Source organism: Oreochromis niloticus, linkage group LG3, assembly GCF_001858045.2.
Source record: "Oreochromis niloticus isolate F11D_XX linkage group LG3, O_niloticus_UMD_NMBU, whole genome shotgun sequence".
Classification (NCBI taxonomy): domain Eukaryota; kingdom Metazoa; phylum Chordata; class Actinopteri; order Cichliformes; family Cichlidae; genus Oreochromis; species Oreochromis niloticus.
The window spans coordinates 5,917,346-5,940,566 of record NC_031967.2 but is presented as its reverse complement, the minus strand read 5'-3'; the positions used below and the strand labels follow the sequence as shown (position 1 = coordinate 5,940,566).

At 40.8% G+C, this 23,221-nt stretch overlaps 3 protein-coding genes across 7 annotated transcripts; 1 reads left to right on the top strand and 2 right to left on the bottom strand.

The window, feature by feature from the left end:
• Window positions 1–198: 198 nt before the first annotated feature.
• On the bottom strand, window positions 199–13,301 carry LOC106097711 (alpha-kinase 1). The gene is made up of 14 exons (XM_019350062.2): window positions 13,230–13,301; window positions 12,229–12,422; window positions 11,396–11,550; window positions 11,095–11,293; window positions 10,494–10,553; window positions 10,311–10,397; window positions 10,158–10,234; window positions 8,817–8,912; window positions 8,621–8,725; window positions 3,741–5,439; window positions 2,361–2,508; window positions 2,124–2,286; window positions 1,395–1,578; window positions 199–1,312 (listed from the first exon to the last, which is right to left on the bottom strand). Exons 2-14 carry the CDS (start codon window positions 12,344–12,346, stop codon window positions 1,101–1,103), a joined length of 3,303 nt encoding a protein of 1,100 aa, XP_019205607.1. The 5' UTR covers window positions 12,347–12,422; window positions 13,230–13,301; the 3' UTR covers window positions 199–1,100.
• A 724-nt stretch (window positions 13,302–14,025) lies between these two features.
• Window positions 14,026–16,872, top strand: LOC100699492 (citrate synthase-lysine N-methyltransferase CSKMT, mitochondrial-like). The gene has a single exon (XM_019350099.2). The coding sequence runs from the start codon at window positions 14,770–14,772 to the stop codon at window positions 15,427–15,429; it is 660 nt and encodes a 219-aa protein (XP_019205644.1). The 5' UTR covers window positions 14,026–14,769; the 3' UTR covers window positions 15,430–16,872.
• A 1,155-nt stretch (window positions 16,873–18,027) lies between these two features.
• On the bottom strand, window positions 18,028–22,590 carry LOC100692727 (ependymin). Of its 5 annotated transcripts, none has more exons than XM_025905598.1 (7): window positions 22,436–22,590; window positions 21,969–22,003; window positions 21,714–21,848; window positions 21,439–21,631; window positions 21,194–21,281; window positions 18,913–19,105; window positions 18,480–18,704 (listed from the first exon to the last, which is right to left on the bottom strand). In XM_025905598.1, exons 1-6 carry the CDS (start codon window positions 22,548–22,550, stop codon window positions 18,952–18,954), a joined length of 720 nt encoding a protein of 239 aa, XP_025761383.1. In that variant the 5' UTR covers window positions 22,551–22,590; the 3' UTR covers window positions 18,480–18,704; window positions 18,913–18,951. The 5 variants fall into 5 exon arrangements, with proteins under 5 accessions (XP_025761384.1, XP_005455254.1, XP_025761383.1 ...); XM_025905597.1 differs by having other exon boundaries at window positions 18,480–18,714; window positions 18,914–19,105; XM_005455197.3 differs by lacking the exons at window positions 18,480–18,704; window positions 18,913–19,105 and adding an exon at window positions 18,210–18,246.
• Between the last annotated feature and the right edge of the window lie 631 nt (window positions 22,591–23,221).

Below are 23,221 nucleotides of genomic sequence, written 5' to 3'. Positions count from 1 at the left end.
AAACATTGCTGGCTTCTATCATCGAAGTTCATTAATTTTTTATCTATATTGTTACAAAAGGACAAAATGTGCAGTGATACAAACAAGAAAAGAAGACAATACAACAGTTGCACATATTTGCATATTTTATATGTCATTAGAACTGTGTGGGAGTCATATGTGCATGAACGCATCGTGTGGTTATGCGGATGTGCAATATGAGACAAGTTGTGCAACATTACCGAGCAAGCACAGCGATAGCGGGATTTTACAGCTCGGGATATTGGATCATTTTTCAGTCCAAAAGGAGTGGATTGGGGGACAGTGCCACACATAAAGGCCCCAGACTGGATCCGAACCCAGGACTCTTCTTGCTATGAGCCGACAGTGCTAACCACTTTTGCAAATAAGCTTAACAGCTAACATGACATGTTTTTATATCCCACTAAAAGGACAGACTACTTAAAATCTTCCATAATAGCATTCAAAACGACTTCAAACAGCATCAGGTGATTCACTGGAAACTCCCTTTCCAGTTAGGCAGCAATCCACTCATAGAGAGGAGACAGTGATGGATAACATCTTTTCAAAAATATTTTTTCTCTTATCGATTCATGTTTCCTTGTGACTGCAGTCACATGTTTTTTGTGACTTCCAATAAAAAAAAAGGTACAATAACAAAAAATCCTGTCAGGTGTGAGATTTTTGACCACCTGACAAAAAGAGCCTAAGATGTTAACTGTTTGATAATCTGCTGACAGTAATGAAACAACATAAATAATTTTGTTGCATTTATCTTTACAGATCATTCTCTTATAAAAGAATGATCTCTTATCTCTTGTAACTAAATGTAGCACCTAAAAGCTCTTTGTAAATTTGTTACACTTCTAGTATTCCAAGAAAAGTTAATAGCAATATGAACGATTAAAACAAACGACAACTGCACAACAGTGTTTAAATCCTTATTTCTGAAGATTACGACTGGTGTGTGCAAAATGCATTTATCGGTACATTTTAAAAAAAGGAAAACAGTATGAAAGTCAGTTCCATAAAATTGCCAAAACAAGCCCCTTAATTAATTTTTAATTTTTTGTGGATAGCAATAAATAGTGTCCAACGTCTCAAAGTTTTTGAGGAGAAACGTTTGAGTTTGGGTCCAGTGGAGGTAGTTTGAGGAGGTGGCAAATCTGATTGCACTCAGGTCCATGTTGATATTTCAGGAACAAACTGAGCCCTCTGGCAGCAAAGTTAGAAGGACCCTTAGGGATCCTGGTGGAGTGAATCTGTGGGTCAGTGAGGTAGGTCAGTCCTTTGCCGTTGGCTGTCACCCATCCTGTGGAAAAATAAATGGATGACTACTAATCTTTGTCATGTCACAATATTATGTTCAGTGATAAGCAGCAGATGTCACACACCTTGTAAATCTACAACGACTTCCTGGCCACCAGAGAACAGGTAGGTGAAGTGTCCAAATGCGAGGCCATATTCTGTAGCAAGGAACATCTTCTTCTTTTCAGTGTTGTTGGTCAGTTTGACAAAGTCTCCAAGCATGTAGGGCTCCACGGTTACACAGCCCACAATCTCATCTCCATCCAGAATCTGATCACCAGAAAACAAGAGAGACATTTTGTAACATTTGAAGACTGTTTGGATTCTACTGGTATTAACAATATTACTAAAAAAATCTTTGTACTTAAATGTTACTAATCTCAGTAATCCATTGGCTCTATGTGTCTTTTGGGTTTGTGATTGCCTCTCAGCACACACATTGCTGTACTATTATATTGTGTTTAAAAAGATAAATGGCAGTATACAGTCTGGTTTACACTCAGTGAATAATGATAAAGGTTCTCTGTCTTTGGCCCAAATCAATAAATACTTTCCACACAGAATTAAATTTTAAACATTTGCAGATCATAGCACCTCCTAGACTAATAACCAACAGAATAATGGCTCGACTACTGTCACAAAAACAGATTTGTAGCTCTAAACTGAAAGTATTACATTTCAACCTGCTGCAGGTTGTACCACACTCTGGATGTGGCCTTCTATTAAAGCTGTTTTTACAAATTAAGCACTTTGAATGCAACATTTGTTATTTCGAATTCCTTTAAATAAGTATTTCTTCACCAGCAGTCCCTCACCAACAGTGCTTCTGACGGAATAAAGAAGATCTGAGCCATAACTTCTTTGTCGTAGAGACTTTTGTTGAATTCAGTCACATAGTACTGGGCTGTCATCTGTCGCTCCACATCTTTCAGGGGAAACTGGATCTGCTTTGGCTTCAAGTAATCTTTCCCCACATAACTAAGGACAAATACAGGAAAAAAAATGAGACTTCAAGTCACCATATTTAGGCTGAACCAAGATTGCTACCATACTTGCTTAGCCGCTCCTCCTGGTGTAAAAACTGCACCCATATTGTTGTTCTCTGCGCGCCCTTCTCCCCCATTGAGTCGCCAATATAAACACAAGTTTCCAATCCTGTCCACAGTCCAGTGGCCTTGGAGAACTTTAAATGGAGAGCACCTAGATAGAGATCAACAGACAATTACAGGCTTTTTTGTTCTGTAAGACAAGGCTGGGGTTGATATATAAAAGCTACCAGCCAGCTGAACTCATTGGTGCTCATTTTCATGGAAAAAAATGATCATCTCAGTCCCTTAAATGGGGACGTAGACCTATGGTCACGAGCTCTAGGTAGACACCGAACGAACAAGCAGCGGAAATAAGCTTTCTCTGTAGGGTGTCTGGTCTTTACCTTAGAGATAGCACCTCAGCTGGCTCCTTTCGATGTGGAAGAGTAGCGGGTTTAATCAGAGCCTCTCCTAGATGACTGAGCTTCTCATAATCGAAAGGAGCCAGCTGAGGTGCTTTGGACACCTGATAAGGAGGCCTCCTTGGCATCTCCTGGGTGAGCTCCGGAGGGAGGGGCAGACCCAGGACACAATGGAGAGATTATATCTCTCAGCTGGTCTGGGAACGCCTCCATGTTCCCCTGGATAAGGTAGAGGAGGTAGCTAGAGAGGGGATCTGGGCTTCCCTGCTTAGGCTGCAGCCCCTGCAACCTGGCCCCCAGATAAGCAGAAGAAAATGGATGGATGTAGCCCATTGAATAAGAAACTAAAGCCAAGCCATCTGTGAAGGTGGTAATTGGTCTAATTCTTATATAGCCAGATCTGTATGATATATATAGCATATAGATCTGGGTGTGAGCACAGAAGCCCTACTTATATGGTTTTAAACCTCCTATTTATGAAAGTGCAGCTAATCAGAAGAAAGTGAGGGAGGCTTAAAGGAGTCAGAACGGCTATGTATGAAGTGAGGCGCAGCCAGTGTAGAAAAAAAATAAGAAATGTCATAAATGTGAATCATGCAATCATGGGGAACTGGAAAAAATGCTCCAAAATGAAATCAAAGCAATGAAAATATCACGAGTGCTGAACATAAATATCTGTGCCAAACTCTGCTGGAATCCATCCAGTCGCTGTTGAGACACCTCACTCAAAACAGCAAATGTGAACATCATGGTGTCACTACAAGGAAAGTGACAGTAAAATATATCGTTTGGAGACGGGGAATGTGAGTGTTTAAAATTTCACAGTAATCCATCCAATGCGTGATCATAAATAATATATTTTACATTTAAGATATTTTTATCTAGAGTGACAGAATGATGCTGACACCCTAGAGCCATAGTTCTTCTGTAGCTGAAAGAAAGTACTGATGGTGACAAAGAAATAGCAGGAATGTAAACTTACTGTGGGCACTTTTGTACTGCTCCAACTTGAATTTTTTCTCATCATTGTGCAACCTCTTCAGCAGACAATCATTGCAAATGCCAGCCAGAAGGGCTTGGTAATCCCGTTGTGACAACAAGAATGGTTTCATAGGGACAGCATCAGCTACAGTGCTTGGGTCTAGGCAGCTGTAGCACATGGAGTTCTTCTTCTGGGGCACATTCTGCACTGCAGTTTGTTGACAACAACTCTGGTTCACCTCCAGGACTTCAAATGAACTCTTTGTAGAGGTTTCAGTGACAGGTAACAGTTCTGTGACAGCTTGAGATGGATTATTTTGCATTGCTATAGTGCTGTTTGTTGCAGGTTGTACTTCAGTTTCCACATTTTGGTAAACTTTAGGGCTTTTGATCGGTTGTGGTTTTGATAAAGCACGTATTTTCTGGTTTTTGCTCATGTGATCAGAAGGGGAATCATTTGTTTCAAAATCGACCGTTTCACAAATGAAGAAGCTCCCATCTGAATCTGGTGAATCACTGTTTTGGCAAGTTCCTGCTTTGGAAATACTACTTGGTTGTGGGTTCCTGTATGTGGAAGAATTCAGATCAGCTGAAAGTTTTTCCCATGATGACTGGGAACCGAAACTGTCCCCAAGGGAGCAAGAGGATGTTATAGATAGCTGGGATAAGGACTGCACTACTCCTTCAGCTACTGCCTCACGAGCATCAGACACCACGTCCTCTTCAGAGGTCAGCGTTTCTATTTCAGCTTTTATCATCTCAAGGTTTTCTGAATCCCTGCTTATGTTGGAGGAGGAAGTGGCAGGTGGTGCAGAATTGACACCAGAGTTACAACCCTGTAAGTTTCGCTTCTTGTTTTCATCAGGAGACCATGACTTGTCGTCTGACCTTTCTTCATCAACTTCTGTGGGTAGACAGCTCTGATTGGTCGCTCCCTCTCTATGTCCAATAGCACTGCTTCCTGTATAACTGCTGCTGGGCTGAGGAGAGCCTGAACTTTTTAAGGACACTTCCTGCCATGATGAGTCAAGGATATCTGTGCTTTCAGGCTTTTGAGGCATATGCACGCTGGATGAATGTGAGCCTCCCTGAGCCTCTGTGTTGAGTGTGCCAGTGGTTGTCCAAAGAGCTGTTATACACGGCCTTCCTCTGTCCATCTCTAGCTCATCTTTAGCATCCCTACAGTGTGTGTTAGTGGTCTCACACAGTGACTTGTGATACTTTTGGAACCTCCTCATTATCTTAGCGAAACCTGCAAGAGTAAAATTTACAGAGGTGTCTTTGACATTTCTGTAGCTATCAGGGATAAAAGACCCCTTGTCTGAATTAAGGAAAGGCTCCACTCGGAGCAGCAGCTTGACTTGGGTGACCAGGTGCATGATCTCAGTGCACAGGCTGTCTTTGTCTTGGGTACCTGCGTGGCAGTAACTGTAAAAACTAGATAAAGCATTTTGACAAGCTTGAACTGCCTGTGCTACAACCTCCAAAGGAGTTCCAAGCCACTTGTGAGTGACAGTGAGGGAATAGGCAGCCTTGAGAAAGGTATGAAGCTCCTGCTTGCTGGTTACCAGATCACCCTCTGCTCTGGTTAGAAGGCCAATTGTAAATGCTTCTTGAGCCTGCTGGAGAAATGACTGTCTTTGAGAATCTGGGCACTCCACAGAGAAACTGTATGATAGCAAGCAGGTACCTTGGGTTGTCTAAAAAAAACACAAACAGAGGAACAATTACATAACCACAGCATAGATTTAGTTTACAATCCTACATTTCTGTGCAAAAGTCCTGAGCCACCCCTCATTTCTTTATATTTTGCTTCCATGCAGCGTGACTTTTTCTTTGAACACTGGCTGCTTTTTCACTCATTTTCAGTGCAGTTCTTGTACCTGACAGTATTCAAGCATAAAGAAGAACCTAACTCAATGCATGTACCAGTATTGTGTCTACACATAACAGAAAAATTAGTATAGAACTAACTTCACTTTAACTAACTTTTGTATCTTTAGGCACTTTGTTATTAGCAGTCTGTCACAAAAACACACAATTTGTTCCCATTATTTTGGTTAATTCTGCGAAAAAGGCCAAAGATAACACAGCTCAACAGGCATATATTATTATTTTACTTAGCATATCTTGCCATGTGTGATTAAAAAAAACTGAGAATTGGAGGAGAAGAGAAAAGGAGTCAGGCCTAAAAAACTATCTACAGTGGATGAACTTTTTGTGAGAGTCTTATCTTTAAGAAACACGAAAGAAATCCAGCAAAAAGTTGACATAGGAGCTGAGGGATGCATGTAGCCCACTAGTGGATCCAGCTACTGTTTACTCATCAAAAATGGAAATGGAATAGGAATGGGAATAACACACAAACTGCACTGAAAATCAGTGGCGACCAGAGTGACAAATTCAAATGTGAAATATTTGGTTCAAATTGTCATCAATTTGTACAGAGTAGGCCAGGAGAGAGGTACAACATCGAGGGTCTACAGCCATCTGTAAAACACGGTAGAGGCTCTGTCACTGGGGCTGCATTTAAGCCAGTGGTGTTGGGGAGCTTGTCAAAATAATGGAACCCAAACCTCAACATTACTGAAACACTGTAGGGTCAGTGGAACAAAAGCCATCCAGCATCCAAATATGAGCTTTGGAATGTCCTTTTAGAACGCTGAAGAACTGATCCCGAAAACTCCTTAAACAAATTAGAAGAAAGCTGCGTGCAGGCTGTGCTTTCTGTACCGTATTGCCATGTATGTTTCTATGTGTTTAAATAATTCACTGCACATTTTCCTATTTTCATAGTAAAATATAAAGAAATGAGGGGTGGCTTCAGAGTTTTGCCCAGTGCTATACATCCCCCAAAAAGTTGGGTCACTGTATGTAAATATAAGCAAACTCAAAATGCAACAGTTGACAAATCATTTAAACCCTCTATTTACCTGAAAATATCATATCAAGACAAAACGGAATGATGATATTCAAAAAAGGTCATTTTAAAAAGTGGGGAGAAAAAGTGGAAACCAATACTGAATGATTGTGATCTTTGGACTATTACACATTAGCAGAAACCACTGTCTGGGTTGAGGAACTATGCATGAAAACCAGAATCCAGAATATCTCTTACCTCTGGGACTGAGGCAAAGGGGAAAACTTTCCTGTGGTCTGACTGACTAATCAAAATTATATATATATTTTTTTGGAAATCACTGACGTTGCATCCTCTGGGTTAAAAGGAGAGGAACCATCCAGCCTGTCATCTGGACACTATTCAAAGCAATGACATGGCTACACGTGGGAAACTTGCATCTCTATTCAGCATTTATGCTGAACTAAGGCTGTCAGACACCAGATTTTTATTCTGTTATTATCAGTGCTAAAAACCACAATTACAGATTAAGAAGGATTAGTCAAATTCATCTCTAACTTGTGTTTATTTTCGGACAAATGAATTACACTCAAAATACAACCATTGAAAAGTGGAGAATCTCTAAGTAACTATACAAAACCACATAATAATATTTAGTTTTTTAAATATCATGGTTATTATCAGTAAAAGAATACTCAAACATCCTTATATGGACCAATATAATTTTTGCTCATTTCAGAAGGAAAAGGCCAAACCACATTCTCCAGGTATGTCAGCAGCACAGTGAAAGACTGTGGTTGCTTAACTGGCATGCTGAGAGTCCTAACCTGTCACTAATAGAATCACCTGACACGTTATCAAACATGAAATATGGCAAAGGTGGCTCCGGCTTGCTGATCAAGTGAAATGCTTTATCAAGCAACAAAACTATTTACCTTCCAACACAGTAGTTAACATGGCTCAGTTCTAACGTGGTACTGAATTCAAAATCAGCATTTAGTTTTGCAAAAACAAAAACTATCAAGTCAACATTTTATACACAGGCTTAAATACAGGCTTTATAAGATTTGAAAAATCGTTAAGAAGTTAATTAATTTCAATTTTAAAATCCCTTTTTTTTTGATGGAGCATTGCATTCAAAGGGGTAAGTTGTCTAATTCTGCAGTCCACAACACAAAAAAAATTATTGCAAAATTGCGCCATGGTTTGCAAGGAATTTCAACTTCAGTACAGAAATTCATGTTAACAGTAACTACTAAACCTTTAGAGTCCAACCAGAACCTCACAGAGTTGAAACGGAAATTCCTCCAAAATTAGTGACGTAGTTGCTGCAGGATGGCAGATTAACAGCAAAATGACAAAAGCGCTCTGCAACCTTGCCTTTATATAGGAATATCACCAGGATACAACCAGAATACAAGTAACTGAGTTGAGTCCACTGTTGTAAAGAAACATGTCCCAGGCAAGTTGCACTCATCAAAATAGACTGACTCATACTGACTGCTACATTTTGGCTGTTTGTGTTTATAAATTAGACAGTAGTTATTTGCAGACTTTTGACAGTGTGTCTGAGAGTGATTGCAGGCAGTCTGAGTCTGTTCGCAACTGTTTGGAGACAGGTTGCCTCCCACCAGGCAACTTGCGCAATTGTTTTGTGATCAGACAAATTATAATGTGTTTGCGGTTGGAATTCTACTTTAGTGTAACTGAGCTGTAACAAGACAGACATGAATTTTCTATAAGAATCATGACTTTGTCTTTTAATAAATTTTTTTTTCAATTTTATCAGCAAAAACAGCAAACACATTCAGTGCATGATTGTCTGATAACTACTTGCTTAGACATAAAACTTTTGCTGGACTATGAGGATTCTCTATCGCTGCAGGAAATAAAACTTAGTTCAAATTAGGTATGTTGGGGAAGTTTCAGTTATCTGCGTCATTAATCTATGCTGATAAACTAGAACTCTAAAGGTTAATTGCAGGCAAGTAGACAGATATTATTCAGTAGAAGTAACTTACCACATTGGTCAAAACATACAGTGAAGTATACTGACTGTATACCACTGCCATCTTAGCTGCTTGGGCTGCTGAGAGAAGACGATGATTTCCATCCCCAAGTAACGTCTGAAAAAATGGACAGAATAAACAATGCAGTAAAAAAAAAAAAACACTACAAAAATCGACTACTGAATGCAGATATGTCAGGCGGGCTTACAAAATCAATATCTGGATTAGTCCTAAAGGCATGGAAGTCCTCATTGTTCATAGATACCAATATATTAGCCAGTATACCAAGGGAAGTTCCAATACCCTATAAAATAAACAGAGTTGCAGGTCAGAGGTTTATCACAGTGTGTAAACTGGGCCGACTAACATCTAAACCAGGATAGTCAAACATTAAACACAAGGCCTGGGGACCAGAATCAGTGTGTCAAAGACTTCAACCTGGTCCACTGAATGGCTTTGGAAAATGTGAAGGAGGACAAAAATGTTATATTTTAAATGTATTTTAATAGATTTTATAGCTTTTCCTAAAGCCTTCATCATGGCCATTTATACAACACCAAAGTAAAAAAGTAACTGATAAACATTTAAATAACACAATCACTATCTACTAAAATGCATTTTTTTTACAGTGTGTTCTGAGTAAAAATAAAAACAAAGCACATTCTGTCAATTAACAAAGATTTTCCATTTTTTAATTACAGGAAAGTCTGTCTGATGAGCTAACAGAATCTTTCTGTAATTTTACACATTCATTCCTTACAATTAAAGCACACAGCAGTATTTCTTCATCATGTAGAAGTTACACTTCTTTTTGTCATGGTCTGGGTAGTTTTCCACAGCATCAGCTCCTCCCCCCTGGGTGGAGTCTTGGTTGTTCCTCACCTGATGGCAATCATACCGGCAGTATTTATGACCTGCGCACACAACTAGTCTTCGCCAGATTATCTGCCAACTTTACATCTGGAACCCACCTACCAAGCTCTCCTGGATTCCAGTTTTCAGCTGCCGGTAACCTCTCCCTTTTCAAACGGCCAGTCTCTCCTGCCTGCCTCCCTGCATTGCACGCTGTACCCACCTGGATCTTTGTCTCCTGCCCCCCCTCTCCTCCAAGCAACCTCCACCTGCAAGCACTGCCCTGGCCAGCCACAGTTTCCCCTGCCCTGTCCCTGCATCCAGTTGTCCCTGTAATCTAGTCGTAGTTCCGTTATGGTCATAGTTTCTCTTACCTCAGACATCTAGTTTACGTTCCTTATTACTAGTCTGAGTTTTCTGTTAACTTCCAAACATTGAGAATAAAAGACTTTTTGTTACACCGCACCTCTCGCCTCCGGTTTTGAAACTGCACTTGAGTCCATCCCATTTCCACGGGCCACTGTGCCATGACACTTTTGCTGATATTAAAATATCCCAGGGATGAAATGTGTACTTAAACTTCTTTAAGCTGACATAAAGCAGAGTGTCCCACAATGTCAAATGAGTTTGACATCCCTGATTTAAACCTCAAAATATGGCAACTTTGGCAACCAACTGATAGTATAGTCTGTGGTACCTTTTTGTCAGGTTGAGGAAGTGAGTAGTACCCAACCAAGGAAGCCCATATTAGCTCTGCAGCCTCTAACCACAGGCCTAAAACACAACACAAAGACAATTTTAAAAAATCACAAAATAATATTGTTATTTCACTTCACGAAAGTGACCTTACCCAGCTTTTGCAAAATCGTGCCACGCACTTGAACACTCACAGCCTGCACGAGCACCCGGTCACTTTCAGAGTGGTATATCCAACGACCTGCACATAAAAGAAAAAGGCACATTATTTGTTTCTTTTGTGGACTCAGTTTAATCCTCAATAAATGTCCGTGAAAAGGAACAGACAGGAAACTACCTGTCGTCCCGCTGTTGTTAATCAGGCTGCTCAGGATGTACTCTGCCTTCTGCAGTTTTCCTGTGGGGCAGATAATGATTATGTTTGCATTTACCCAGGTCTGCACAAGCCTCACTTAAAATAACCCTTTAATGAAATGTGGCAAAAATAACTAAGGAGTGAGAGCCGTTCATGTGCAATTTCCAGGCTATGAGTTTACGTCAATCACTATAATTTCTCCAAACAATAATTAGCACTGCTCATCTAACATGTATCAGACAGGAGTTTATATAGTCGTTTCCAGCTCCAAATTGCTGTTATTTCACTCTCCAAGAACGGCTTTGATTCACAGTTAAAAAAATAATGTTATTCACATTTGTTTTAGACCATTCACTGTCTGAAAAAAACTGCTTTAGCTCTTTCACCCCTCCCTACATGCCAAACTGATCTGTTGCCCCCTGCAGACAAAAGATTTGAACAGCTGGTGGGTGGAGCTTCTGTGCTCACGGTGTAGCTGAAATTACCATATTAGATATATCCTGTGTCACTGATATCACACAGAGATGAGAAGACAAAAAAAATACTTAGATAGCATCGATCCCAATCTTTCACTGCACTCTACCCGAGTTAAAATAGAGCCTGGCCTGCCGTATGACCAGCTGGGGGGCTATGGGGGTCTCGGGGTAGCGTCTGTGGAGAAGCTTGGCAATCTTCAGCAGACGGCTTGAATCATCAGTCCAGTAGAGGTAGCGGTCCACTAAGAAGACAACTGCAAGTGCACAATGTGCCTCCTCAGCCCTGGTGGAGGCCTTCAGGAGATCCTGGCAGACACAGTAAACACAACATTTGGGAATGTGCTTATGTTTTTATTTACAATGACACCACAGGGTGCCGAGCTGAATAGGTTATTATTTAATTATTACCAGTAGTTGAGACAAGTGCTTGCTGATGAGGTCATTGAGGTTGGTTTTGTCAGTGGCGCTGACAGACTGCTTATACTGCCACTTCTCTGGTGCAAAAGGCCATTTCATGTCCATGGCTTCCTGCAGGAGGGAGGCCAGTTCGGCACACAGCGAGTCTACAGGAAATAAAATCCAGCTGAGCAAACAGTATTGGGCTTAAGATACACTGATGTTTTCAAAATGTATTCACAAAAGAATATCTTTACCTACAGTGACTACATTCCAGCTACACGGGATTACTAGTACATAAACTGACCTCTTTATTTGAAATTTTGACCATGGTTAATATTAGCATCCACCATTAGAAAAAGTATATACAAAAAAAAAAAGCATGAAAGATTCACATCAACGCAACACAAGGAAAAGCTGGATGGATTGCTGTTTAGAAATGTACTGCTGTTTGAACCAATAACAGGAAGTTCCCAAAAGGAAGACTTCATTTACTTAGACTTAGTTTAAGCTGCTTTGGACAGTTTTAGGTCTAAGATTCTAAAATCAGCAGCAAAACATCATTTATATGAAAAATCTAAGTGAAATGGAGCATGTTTTTGTCCCTTGTTTAGCAGTAACATGTAACAGTATGTGTGTGTTGACCCTATAAGATGCAAGACACCAGCCTGCATTAGTTAAAGGCACATGCTTAACATAACAAAGTGTCAAATTCATGCCATGGAAGCCACAGAGCTGTACAGAGCTTATGCAAGCATAATTCTACCTCACCTTTGAGCCTGACCCAAATCTCTGAGTATCTCACATGCTCAAAAAACACTAAACAGCACCATCTTGTGTCTGACCTCTGCAGCTGCAGTAGTTCAGCCGCTCTGCCTCAGACACCCCGGTGGACTGGCGACCTGCTGCTTTTGCTGCCCCGAGGCACTCGTCCAGTAAATCTCCCACCTCTCGACTGTCCATTGTGGTAAACAGACGCAGTTAGCTGTTGTCGAAAAGGAAAAAAAACCCTTCTCTCTTGGCCTCCTCACCCCTGTTCCTGTAAGAGAGTGATCCAAGAGAGGGAAATTCCATGAAATGACAATACTGTTGAAATATTTTTGAGAAAGAGCGGCTCCACATCCGGCCCGTTTGTAATATTTCAAAACATTAACATTACAATAAAAATGTAAAAAACAAACAAACAAATAAATCAACAAAACAGGTAATGAAATTGAACTTGTATAAATGACTTTTAAAAGGGGACTAAATATGGAGTCTTAATGGCCTAATTTGCCAGAACTTTTCAAAAACTCCTAATCTAGTTAATTTTATAGAATTTGCTTATAACACATAATAATAAATGTATACGGGCCTAAGTTTAGTTCAGTAAGAATATTCTGAAATTCTTCAATAATATGTCGGATTTCAAACTATATAAAACATCACTGTGAAAGTTATTATTGGTTTATGAAATCGAATGTCACCTTTCAGCTGGAAGGAGTATAAAACATACACTATTCACCGAACTACAATTTCATGTTGTGTTGACGCATGCTCAATCATCTGGACGTAATGTTTTCAGTGGGAGAAACGTTTTGTCACTCGTCTAAGCAACTTCTTCGGCCTCTTATATGTATATGATATACTTGCACGTATGTTATTTCAGTACACCATACACTGCATTTCTGCTATTTGAAAAAACCCAACCACAGAAAGTATTTTTGCACTATTCAGTGTAACCTAGCCTACAGCTAATTAGCATACATTCGTAATTAGACACCTCGGTTAAGTGTGGCTAACCTCGAAGTATTTATCTCTTTTCTTTTAATGTAAAATGTATGAAAAGTTCTTTTTTTAAACGCACCTATGGTTAGTTCTTGTTCTCTGCGTCTTCCTGGTGGGGCGGAATCACGAAATGCTGCTTTCAAAGTTTTCGGAAACATTAAACTTGTACCTCGGAGCGTACGATATTTGTTGCATTATTTAAAGCTTGGTCTTTAAAACCCGAACATGAAGAAAGTCGGTTAGACTTAACATCAAAATATGTGGTATGATTTATTTAACTGATTGTTTTTCTATCTGTAAGAAGAAAACGAAAAATGATCATTATTTATACCTGTCGTCCCGCTTATTTATTATTATTTATTTATAAAATACTGTGAAAAATATTTTTTAAAGGTTACTAAAAAATCTTATCAAATAAACATTTATTTGGTCGCTGTGCTTAAATTACTTTAGCAAAATACTGTATTTTTTAGTATTTAATGTTGTCTCTGTTGTTTTTACTTATTCCTGTGTGACCTGAATGCAACGCGTGACGTAATGAAGGGCCAGAACTGTGATCCAGGTAGCTCAATAAAGTTGGGGAAAAAAAATAGCAACAGGTAGCTGGGCTGTAGGAATGTGACTGAAATAAATAAATAAATGAATACATTTATGTATAAATTATTAAATATCCTAAAGGGTCTTTGGGAGGACTTTTGACCTTTCGACGCATAAACCAAAATGCCGCATATTTTTTATATTGTGAAACAAATATATTTATTAGATTAGATTTAAAATAAAAATAAAAATGATAAAGATGTGATTTTCCCTTCATACCGCTGCAGCTACTGCCTCCCACAACTCCAAAATACCCCCCCCAAAACAAAAAACCAACACTACATCATATATCATCTGCTAAACAGCACGCACTCACCAAAACATTTACATTTTTTTACGAGTTTTTTTTTTTCAGGTAACACATGTAATAAATATGTGATCCCGGCTTATAGGACGTCTCGATCTCTCAGAAAAGCGATCAGATGATGAAAAGCCTCGTGGACAGGCTGTGTCGGTGTTGCAGTGATACTACCCGGTGGCCGTAACGGGCGTGCAAGCTAGTGACGTATTCACTGAAAAAAGCAGTTGTACCACGAGGTAGTCCTATAGTACAGTCGGCTGCTAGTTTACACATTAAAGCCCATTAAAGGTCATCGTAGCTGTGTAGAAAGATGTGCTTTAAGTCTCTAATCTTAGCCGCAGTGTGTCTTCTAAACAGTTGTGTTGCTATTTGCAGACCTTCCCTCACTGTTGTAGTTAGGGTGGGCAACACTTAGTCAAACACCTGTCAGTACAACATCAGAAACTGCAGCTTCCGAAAAGCTGAACCAAACAGTAAAGCATGTTTATCACATGGATTTGACTGAAAGATTTTGTGCATCTTTACAACAGTATCAGCAATGAATAAATGTATCTTATACACACTGCTGTTAGGGAACTTCCTCAAAAGAAACTATTAGTGTCTATTTATAACCTAAGAAAAGAGCTCAGTCATGATCATGCTAAAATAACCGATCTTTTGTGTATTACTGATAACTCCTGTGTCTCATCTTTGTTTCACTGTAGCTGAACTGATTGAAAACATGGATAAGAAAGCAACCTGGGACCGCTTCTACACCGAGACCAGCAGGGGGAAAGCCCCCTTCAAAAACTTTGAGTGGTTTTTTGGTTTCGATTCTGTCCGAGACTTCATCATGCCCCTCTTGCAAACTATGTCTCGCCCAGACGCTGCGCTCCACGTGGTGGATATGGGCTGTGGGACATCAGCACTGGGACCCTCTATCTACAGGCACTCTCCTGTCTCCGTTCATGTCACTTGTGCTGACATTTCCCCCATAGCTGTGAAACTAATGCAGGAACACATTCAAGCCAAAGCCATTCAACCTCACAGCTGTTCTTCTCAAATTGAGTTCGTAGAGCTGGACTGCACACAGCTTGATAAACACTTCAGTCCTAGTACTGTGGACCTTATAATTGACAAGGGGACCACTGATGCCTTGTTAAGGTCCAGGGAGGGGAAGCAGAATGCCAGCCTGGTCTTGAAGCAGTGTTTAAGGGTGTTGCGGAGTTCAGGGTCCTTGCTCCAGTTTTCTGATGAGGACCCTGACTCCAGGCTTATTTGGCTGGAGACGGCTGCACAGGATCCGGGAGTGATGACAGCAGATGTTGGGGTGCAGGAGGTTGGGGAGCTAAGGGGGATCCATTACTACTGCTACCAGGTGACCCCTCACCCTGTTCTATAGCTGTAACTTTTTACTCCAGTAAATAAATAAAATAATACAACACAACTGTCATTATTATAATTCTTTCTTCTCATAAGACATAAGTAGAAATATTCCATGGTGTAGAATAACTTTAACTCATATAGCACATATATTGTATTATAGTCTGTATATGTATAGAATCATCTCTGAACTGTAAATCTGTGTCTCATGTTTGAGTTGCATAGATTTGGAAGTCTCTCTCTTTCATTACTTGTCACACACTGCCATCTAGTGGCCAGCAGGCACCCAGCATCCAGGATTTCAAATCCCATCCAGCAGAACACAACACTGTAATACAATGTGCAAATATACTTTGCACACACATGCCTCTTTTAGAGAAATATTTAAAGACATGCAGCTCAGTAGAGTAGAAACATTTCCAGGCCTGGAGACAGCAGTTTTAGGTACACGTTAGTAATGTTTTGGGCGATCATATTATGGAAGTACTTCTATATATATATGACTTATATATAGAGAGATAAGTAGGCAAAGCTGTTGTGGTGTTGTGGCAGTGTGTTTTCCAGGTCGCGACCACAACACTCATTTCTTCTTTGTAAACATAAGAGTAGCTCTAGGTACAAAGTACCAAAGTTAGAGTGTGCTACAATAGGGAAGAAAGAAAAGGGAAGAAAAAACATCAGCTAGACAAATTAATGGTATGCAATTATATTATTATTTTTGGCAGTGTTGGATCTCCTGCGTTCAGATAGTATTTCTGATTTATTAATTCATGTTACTCAGATTTATTTATGAAAAATATCAAAATACCTGGCAGCTTTACATAATACATCACAAATGTCATCCAGTCATCTATTTTCTTCCACTTTTCCAATTCTACCTTTTTGGGAGGGTGGGGGGGTGGAAAAGGCATCTCTCTAGCACAAAGACAGCCGCTCACACCTATGGGCAATTTAAAAGACAAACAAAAAACAAAGAGAAAAAACAATCTAACCCCACTGACCTACATGTCTCTGTGGGAAGAAGCCTGAGTACTCACACACAGAGAGAAACGCCACACAGAAATGATGATGAGGGATGCTTGTTGGGAAGTAACAGTGTGCCTAAATTGCAAATGCATTATGCATTTCAACCTGTCAGGCAGTAGTCCCATGCATTTTCAAATCCTCCACCATCATACCAGTCTCCAAAAGACCGGAGATGTCCACCCTAAATGACTTCAGGCCAGTGGCACTCACACCAATTGCCATGAAATGCCTTGAAAAACTGGTTCTCACACACATCAACCACATGGCCCCAGACACTGCCGATCGCCTCCAGTTTGCCTACCCCCCAGTCGATCAGTGGATGACGCGGTAGCAATACCCTTACACCATGCTCTGCAACATCTGGAAAGTAGCAGAATGTATGCCAGGATGCTTTTCCTGGTCTACGGTTCTGCTTTCAACACCAGCTGATCAAGAAGCTCACAGACCTCGGCGTCCCAACTCCCATCTACAACTGGATTCTGGAATTCCTGACAGATAGACCACAGGTGGTGAGAATGGGAAGACGGGTGTCTGCTGAACTCACAGTCAGCACAAGATCCCTACAGAGCTGTTTCCTCAGGCCCAAACTCTTCACCCTGTACAGTTATGACTGTGTCTCCACCCAGGATAACAGCCACAGATTCCTGGGATTGCAGTTCACAACAGACCTGAGGTGGACTCTTAACACCACGGCCACAGTGAAAAAAAGCCCAGCAAAGGCTTTATCTCATTAGGCTGCTCAGGAAAGCCGGCCTGAACCATTGCCCTCTCACCCAGGCCTGCAGAGAACTGATAGAGAGCATCCACACAGCAGGCATCACTGTCTGGTATGGGAACACCACACAGGCAGAGACGAAGGCTCTGCAAAGAGTCATGAAGACTGTGGAGAGGATCATAGGGACAAAACTTCCATCCATGGACTCTATATACACAGCACTGCAGGAAAAAAGCAGAGGGAATTATCACAAACTCACTCCATCCAGCTCACTCTATGCTCAGACACAGGAGCTGCACATACAACCTAAGACACAGCAGAGCAGACAGCATCATCACTCACAGAACAAAGTTTATCAATAGCTTCTTCCCCACCACAGTCAGACTGATGGAAAACAAAAACCACTGAACAATGTGCAATAATAACCCCAAACTATCTCACCAGGTATGTGCATATGCTAACCGTGCAATATCTGCAATATAATTAGACTCTTGTGTATATACTGCCACCCCTCTTGTAAAGGGGTCTAATTTATCATTTACAATATTAGTATTGTATTGTCTTGTTTATTTTTTTCTATTTTTTCTAACATCCTTACTGTGACTGAAAGAGCTCTGCACAAGAATTCCAATGTGCCTTGACTGAACTGCACCACTCCTTCCCTCATTCCAATAATATGTGGTCACATTTGTACCCAAACTCTTTTTGGATGAATCCAGCATCCAGTAAACAGCATCCAGTAGTGAAGTGCTTTAAAATGCACTTCACTACTAACAAAACTGTCTTAAACAGACTGTGTGAATTTTACACATGACAAAACGTTTTTCTGTGTTAATGTAATGTAATGTGTCATCTTTAGAGAGACTTTCAACCTCATAATTCAATAGATTTATTTCTGCATTCATCCAGTTTTGTTGTGGTAGGTGTGAGGTTAAAATATTCATTTGAAGGCTTCTTGAAGTGGGAATTTTTGACAAAATGCTTCTTCAGCTTCAGGATCTTCTTTGGTGGGATACTCCTGAACTTTGTCCAACATGCCACCCCCTGGGACATACCAGTTGCCTTTAGTCTTTGCGTTGTTAGTCCGCACTCCTACTGCAGTTTGTACAGATCAGTGAAAAAAGTATCAGGAATAAAGTATCAGGCTCGACTTTTCTGAATTAGTTTTTATTTTCTTATGACATAAATGTTCAAACACTAATTTAACTGATAAACTGTTATTTGAAAAGATTAAAAAAGAGAAACAGTGTGATTAAAAATAGATTTTAGAGGAAACGCTGCTCAATCTGATGACTGTATAATATGTATGAAAATACACTGATTGAATATTGGCATGAATTTTAACCAAATGAAGCTTGTTTATGAATGGCAGCAATGCAGTTCAGTGAATCATCATCATCATCATCTTTGTCACCACCCTTTGTAAAATCATTCTTTAAACAAGCTGAGAAATGTTACTGGCTCGTCTTCATCCCCCTGCTCAGCATTCATGCAGAAAAATGGCGGGTTGAGTTTTTGGGGATCGACTAATCCACAGGTGTCGAACTCCAGACCTCGAGGGCCGGTGTCCTGCAGGTTTTACATGTGTCCTTTATCCAACACAGCTGATTCAAATGGCTAAATTACCTCCTCAACATGTCTTGCAGTTATCCAGAAGCCTGGTAATGAACTAATCATTTGATTCAGGTGTGTTGACCCAGGGTGATATCTAAAACCTGCAGGACACCGGCCCTCGAGGCCTGGAGTTCGACACCCCTGGACTAATCCAATGTGTAACCCACATAAAAGGAGGGTACCACTTTAAGGAGTGATAAATATGAGGAGAAATGGACAGCCTGCCGAACCAATCAGAATACACAGGTCCCAGTATGTGTTGACCAATGGGAAAGCAGCCTGCCGCTGTGTGTCCCGCCCACTTGCTCTGTTTTCGCTGCTACGTGTGTGTAGTCGCGTGCTGGCAGGAGAAAAAGAGAGCTGCGCTATAAAATTTTGATCCCTGAGAGACTGAAGTTTTTGAGTTGGAAAAAGTATTAGATAAAAGTTTGTAAGCAACTGTGCTGCACATATGTTTGCTGGTTATCAGCTACCTTTTAGAGCTGGGCGATATGACCCAAAATTCATATCTCGATATTTTTTAGCTGGATGGCGATATAAGATATATATCTCGATATTTTTTTAAAGCCATAAAGTAGGAACAAAAAGAGAGTTCTTAGTCAAAGCTGTGTCCCAGATGTCACACAGGCACTTTTATTAACATACAGCACAGATGTACATGAAAAAAACTACTCAAAAATAAATTATGAGCATTTATTAAATAATGATGCTCTATAAATAAAAGAAAACTATGTTGTTTTGTGCATAACAAAGAGCTCACAATTGTGCAGTCAAAATGTAAACTAAAAGACGCTGAGCATAATAACATAGACAGATTTCACAGCTGCTCTGTTCCCAACTTCTACTGTGTGACTGACAGCCTGGAGTTTGAAATCCGCTTCGTAACCATGTCTCTGAACAGGTGCCATTTATGGTCCTTATACACACACAATACGGTAATATTACGTTGAAGCACAGTACGTATTACTCCGCGAGGCTCCTCGGTAGCCGTAATGCTCCGACAATCCATCAAGCGGTGCAGCTCCGTAGCTTACCAAAGTCGAACTAAAACATTTTTTGACAGATTGCTGAGCGCTGTGTATCACATAAAATCGGTTCGCGGTCATCAAGCACAACCAGAATTCATACAAAAGGCGCGCAGTCAACTTTTGAGAAAATGAAAGGATTTCAGGCCGTGCATGGCGTTAGCGTGGCTAGCTCGTTAGCGTGGCTAGCTCGTTAACACGTTGACGCCGTCCAGCCCCACGCGGGGCGATGCGCAGTAACTCATTAACGGAGATTTGCCATGTCCATCTTGTCGCTGCCTGCAGGTGAAGCGATGGGGGAGGAGGGGGAGTGTGTTCAGTGAAGGAGAGGCGAGGTCGAGTAACGTTGCGTAAAGACAAAAGTGGACGAAAGAGAGGCAAACTTGCGGCTCCGCAACTATAATTATAACGTAACATAGACTATATCGACATAAAGGATATTGTCACATCTTATATCTCGATATATCGCCCAGCTCTACTACCTTTCATGTTAAAAGTAGCCAAAGCGAGTAAACAGGCGAATGCTGCAGTTTTCTGGCGACTTTAGAAAGTACCGCGTGGAGTTAAACTGTTAGCCTTCATTAGCTCTAGTTGTTATCAATTGCCTGAAAGTTCATCTCAATCTGCTTCCAGAAGTAAGGTAACACTTGAAGCGCAACTTATGTTTATTTTCCTTCACGTCGTATTACTGTCATTAAAGAAAAAAACCATACCCTGTTACCTTATTTAGAGCCCCGCATGTTCCGACCGAGAGACACCATACCATTGTCTTCGGCCGTGATGCACTGAGATCGGTGAGCACATATTGTATGTCTCAGTTTAAGTCTGTTTTGCACTTTATTGTTCAGAAACTGAATTTTTTGTATGCTGAATTGTTCCTGAGGTGGATTCCTCCGGTGAAATAGATGGCTGGTATAACTGGTATAACTATACTTGCCTTCCCACCTGGACTTAGAGAGACTGAGATTCGCTTCTTTTCCACTTGATGATCTGCCTCACCTTGCGGTGTGGTAGGACTGTAGTGGTGCAGCGGATCACGGTTGATCCGTAATCTGAACCGATCCCACTCCACGGTTCGGCACGCACGTGATCCGAAGATTCGAAAAAGAAGAAAAAATGTATGTGTATGGTGCGCGTGGTGGGTCTGTCAAGCGATAGCCCTTTGCTGCCCAGTCCAAAGCTATTACAAAAGCTATTGGGGTGTTTAGCTGCAGACGGGTGGCCGTATTCCGTTGTGCAAAACAAGGGGTTTAAACTATGATGAACATGCTTGAGCATGTCCGTTGCGCGTCCACTTTAGTGGCAAGATCGTTCCAAGCGTGTTCAGCCATAACTTAAGATTTAAGTTATGGAAACATGCATGAAAGTTCTAGAACAATATTAAAAGTCTTCTGCCCACTGACCTGTTGACCACCCAGTCACCGCTGCTGGTGTGGTACAGAGTACTGACGGGGATGCATCCAAAATGGGTGACAGTGGTAAAGTACTTGGCTGCAGAAACAAGAAGTGGATCACATGGGAGCTGAGGCAGCGCAACCAGACGAGCAGGTTTGTTTGTGTTCAACACAAGCTTATGTAAGAGAATGTCATGTGTTACAAACTAACACATGACTTTGCAATTTTTCGCTTTGATTTCCTCTTATTGTACCTGATCCCGTCTTCATCTTCTGCTCCCCGTACCAACTGTTGACCAGGACTCCCTGTCCAGGACCAGAGGAGGCACCTAACACAACCTGGCCCATCAGGGTGGCATTTCTTGGAACTGCCAGCGGGTGGAAGTCAGGGCTCAGACGCTGCTTAGTGCATGTGCGGTTCTTGTTGTTTATTTTATACATAACACCCTAGAGGACAGGGCACCATTACAGTCATTTATGGTATACAGGATAAACTTGAATGCAAATATTACTGCTGTGTCGGCGCTACCTCTCTGTACAGTAGAAGCACATCAAGGTGGTAGGTCTTATTGTCATAGAGTCCAAACTGTCTGAAGCGGATGCGCTCTCCCAGTCCATCATAGATGTACTTGGAGAACGCCAGCAGCTTCTGACTTGCAGTGGACTTTCAAACAGAGGCAAATGTTTGTCATTGCAGATTACTCTGAATAACTAACAACTGCATTAAGTATCAGTTGTTATTGCAACACTCAAATGTAATCGAGGGATATGAGAGGAGACTTACCACAGACAGGCTTCCGCTCATCAGTGGTGGGTATCCTGTGAAAATTAAAGAAGGATTTTGGAGGATAAAAGTCTTCTGCCCACTGACCTGTTGACCACCCAGGTCAGCAGGTCAAGTTAGCAATGTAGCAGATGGACAGAAGATGTCATCTCCATTGCTCCCCATATTGCACTGAGACATTTGAGATAGAACTGTGTCCACATGCTCTTTCATTACATTTCTGCCTATCCCAGATGCACTGGCAGACAAGTTATCTCACACTTTTATTCTTTTTTAAATGCTTTTTACCTACTATTCACCCAAACATTTCTAATGTACAATGTAACACATATGTGCTGCATTGCTAACTTGGTCATTCTATACTGAATCAAAAACAAATCAGCACCATCAGTTCTGATGCTAAAGCAAGAGAACTGCTGCATTTGGAGACATTTGAAGAAAGAAGACTTTAAAGTCTACATACTCACTGCAATGTCGTGGTCTCTGAGCGAGACAGCCCACGGACAGGCACACAAGCAGGACGAGGACCTTCATGCTGTCAGACTGCAGATCTGAACGTTTTCCTCTGCAACAGCTGCTCATATGATACTGCTTTAAAAATCTCACTTTCTTAAAAAACAAGCAGGTGATACTCCCATTCTGTATCTGCAGCCAAGTTTTTTGTTTGTCATTTCTCAATACACCAGTTATGTCAGAATAAAGGTCAAGGGGAATTACTTTTTAATAATAGAAACTGCGTTTTAGCTGTTTTGACCCCCAACTAACAAACCAAGGGGAGGAGCTAGAAGGCTGACTGAAGAGAGAGTTGAGAGGATAGACTGCATGTAGATACAATGTAAAAAAGCAGCTTTTGTAACCTTAACCACTCCCACCTCATATGTACACAAACTACTTTAATAAGCTGGAAACTATGTCTGGTGAACCCACACAGAAAACAAGGAATGACTGGAAACCAGCAAGGTGGGCATTAAACACAAAGATTTTTGATCCTCCATGACTTTTTTCCTGAAACGATTAGGTCACATTAATATGTTTTTTTTGGTGTCAATAGACAGATTTTGTGAATACATCCTTCTTTACCTTTACTTATGAAACGAGTCAAGAAATACACCGCATGCAATCATGTGTTACATTTTTATTGATGAACACAACATGCAGCCACAGCACAGTGTTAGAAAATGGGAAGTAAGAAAAGCAAATATGAGAGGCAATAACCTGTTGCAGAAAAAAAAAAAAACAGATGTTGGAGCAGA

Coding starts and splice junctions, on each gene's coding strand:
- LOC100692727 (XM_013274505.3), bottom strand. CDS start 22,550: ATGAGCAGCTGTTGCAGAGGAAAACGTTCAGATCTGCAGTCTGACAGC. Junction 21,849..21,968: donor TGAGCGGAAGCCTGTCTGTG/GTAAGTCTCCTC, acceptor TCTGTTTGAAAG/TCCACTGCAAGTCAGAAGCT. Junction 19,106..21,193: donor GGTGACTGGGTGGTCAACAG/GTCAGTGGGCAG, acceptor TTCTCCTGCCAG/CACGCGACTACACACACGTA.
- LOC100699492 (XM_019350099.2), top strand. CDS start 14,770: ATGGATAAGAAAGCAACCTGGGACCGCTTCTACACCGAGACCAGCAGG.
- LOC106097711 (XM_019350062.2), bottom strand. CDS start 12,346: ATGGACAGTCGAGAGGTGGGAGATTTACTGGACGAGTGCCTCGGGGCA. Junction 11,294..11,395: donor AGCACTTGTCTCAACTACTG/GTAATAATTAAA, acceptor TGTGTCTGCCAG/GATCTCCTGAAGGCCTCCAC. Junction 8,726..8,816: donor CTAATCCAGATATTGATTTT/GTAAGCCCGCCT, acceptor CCATTTTTTCAG/ACGTTACTTGGGGATGGAAA.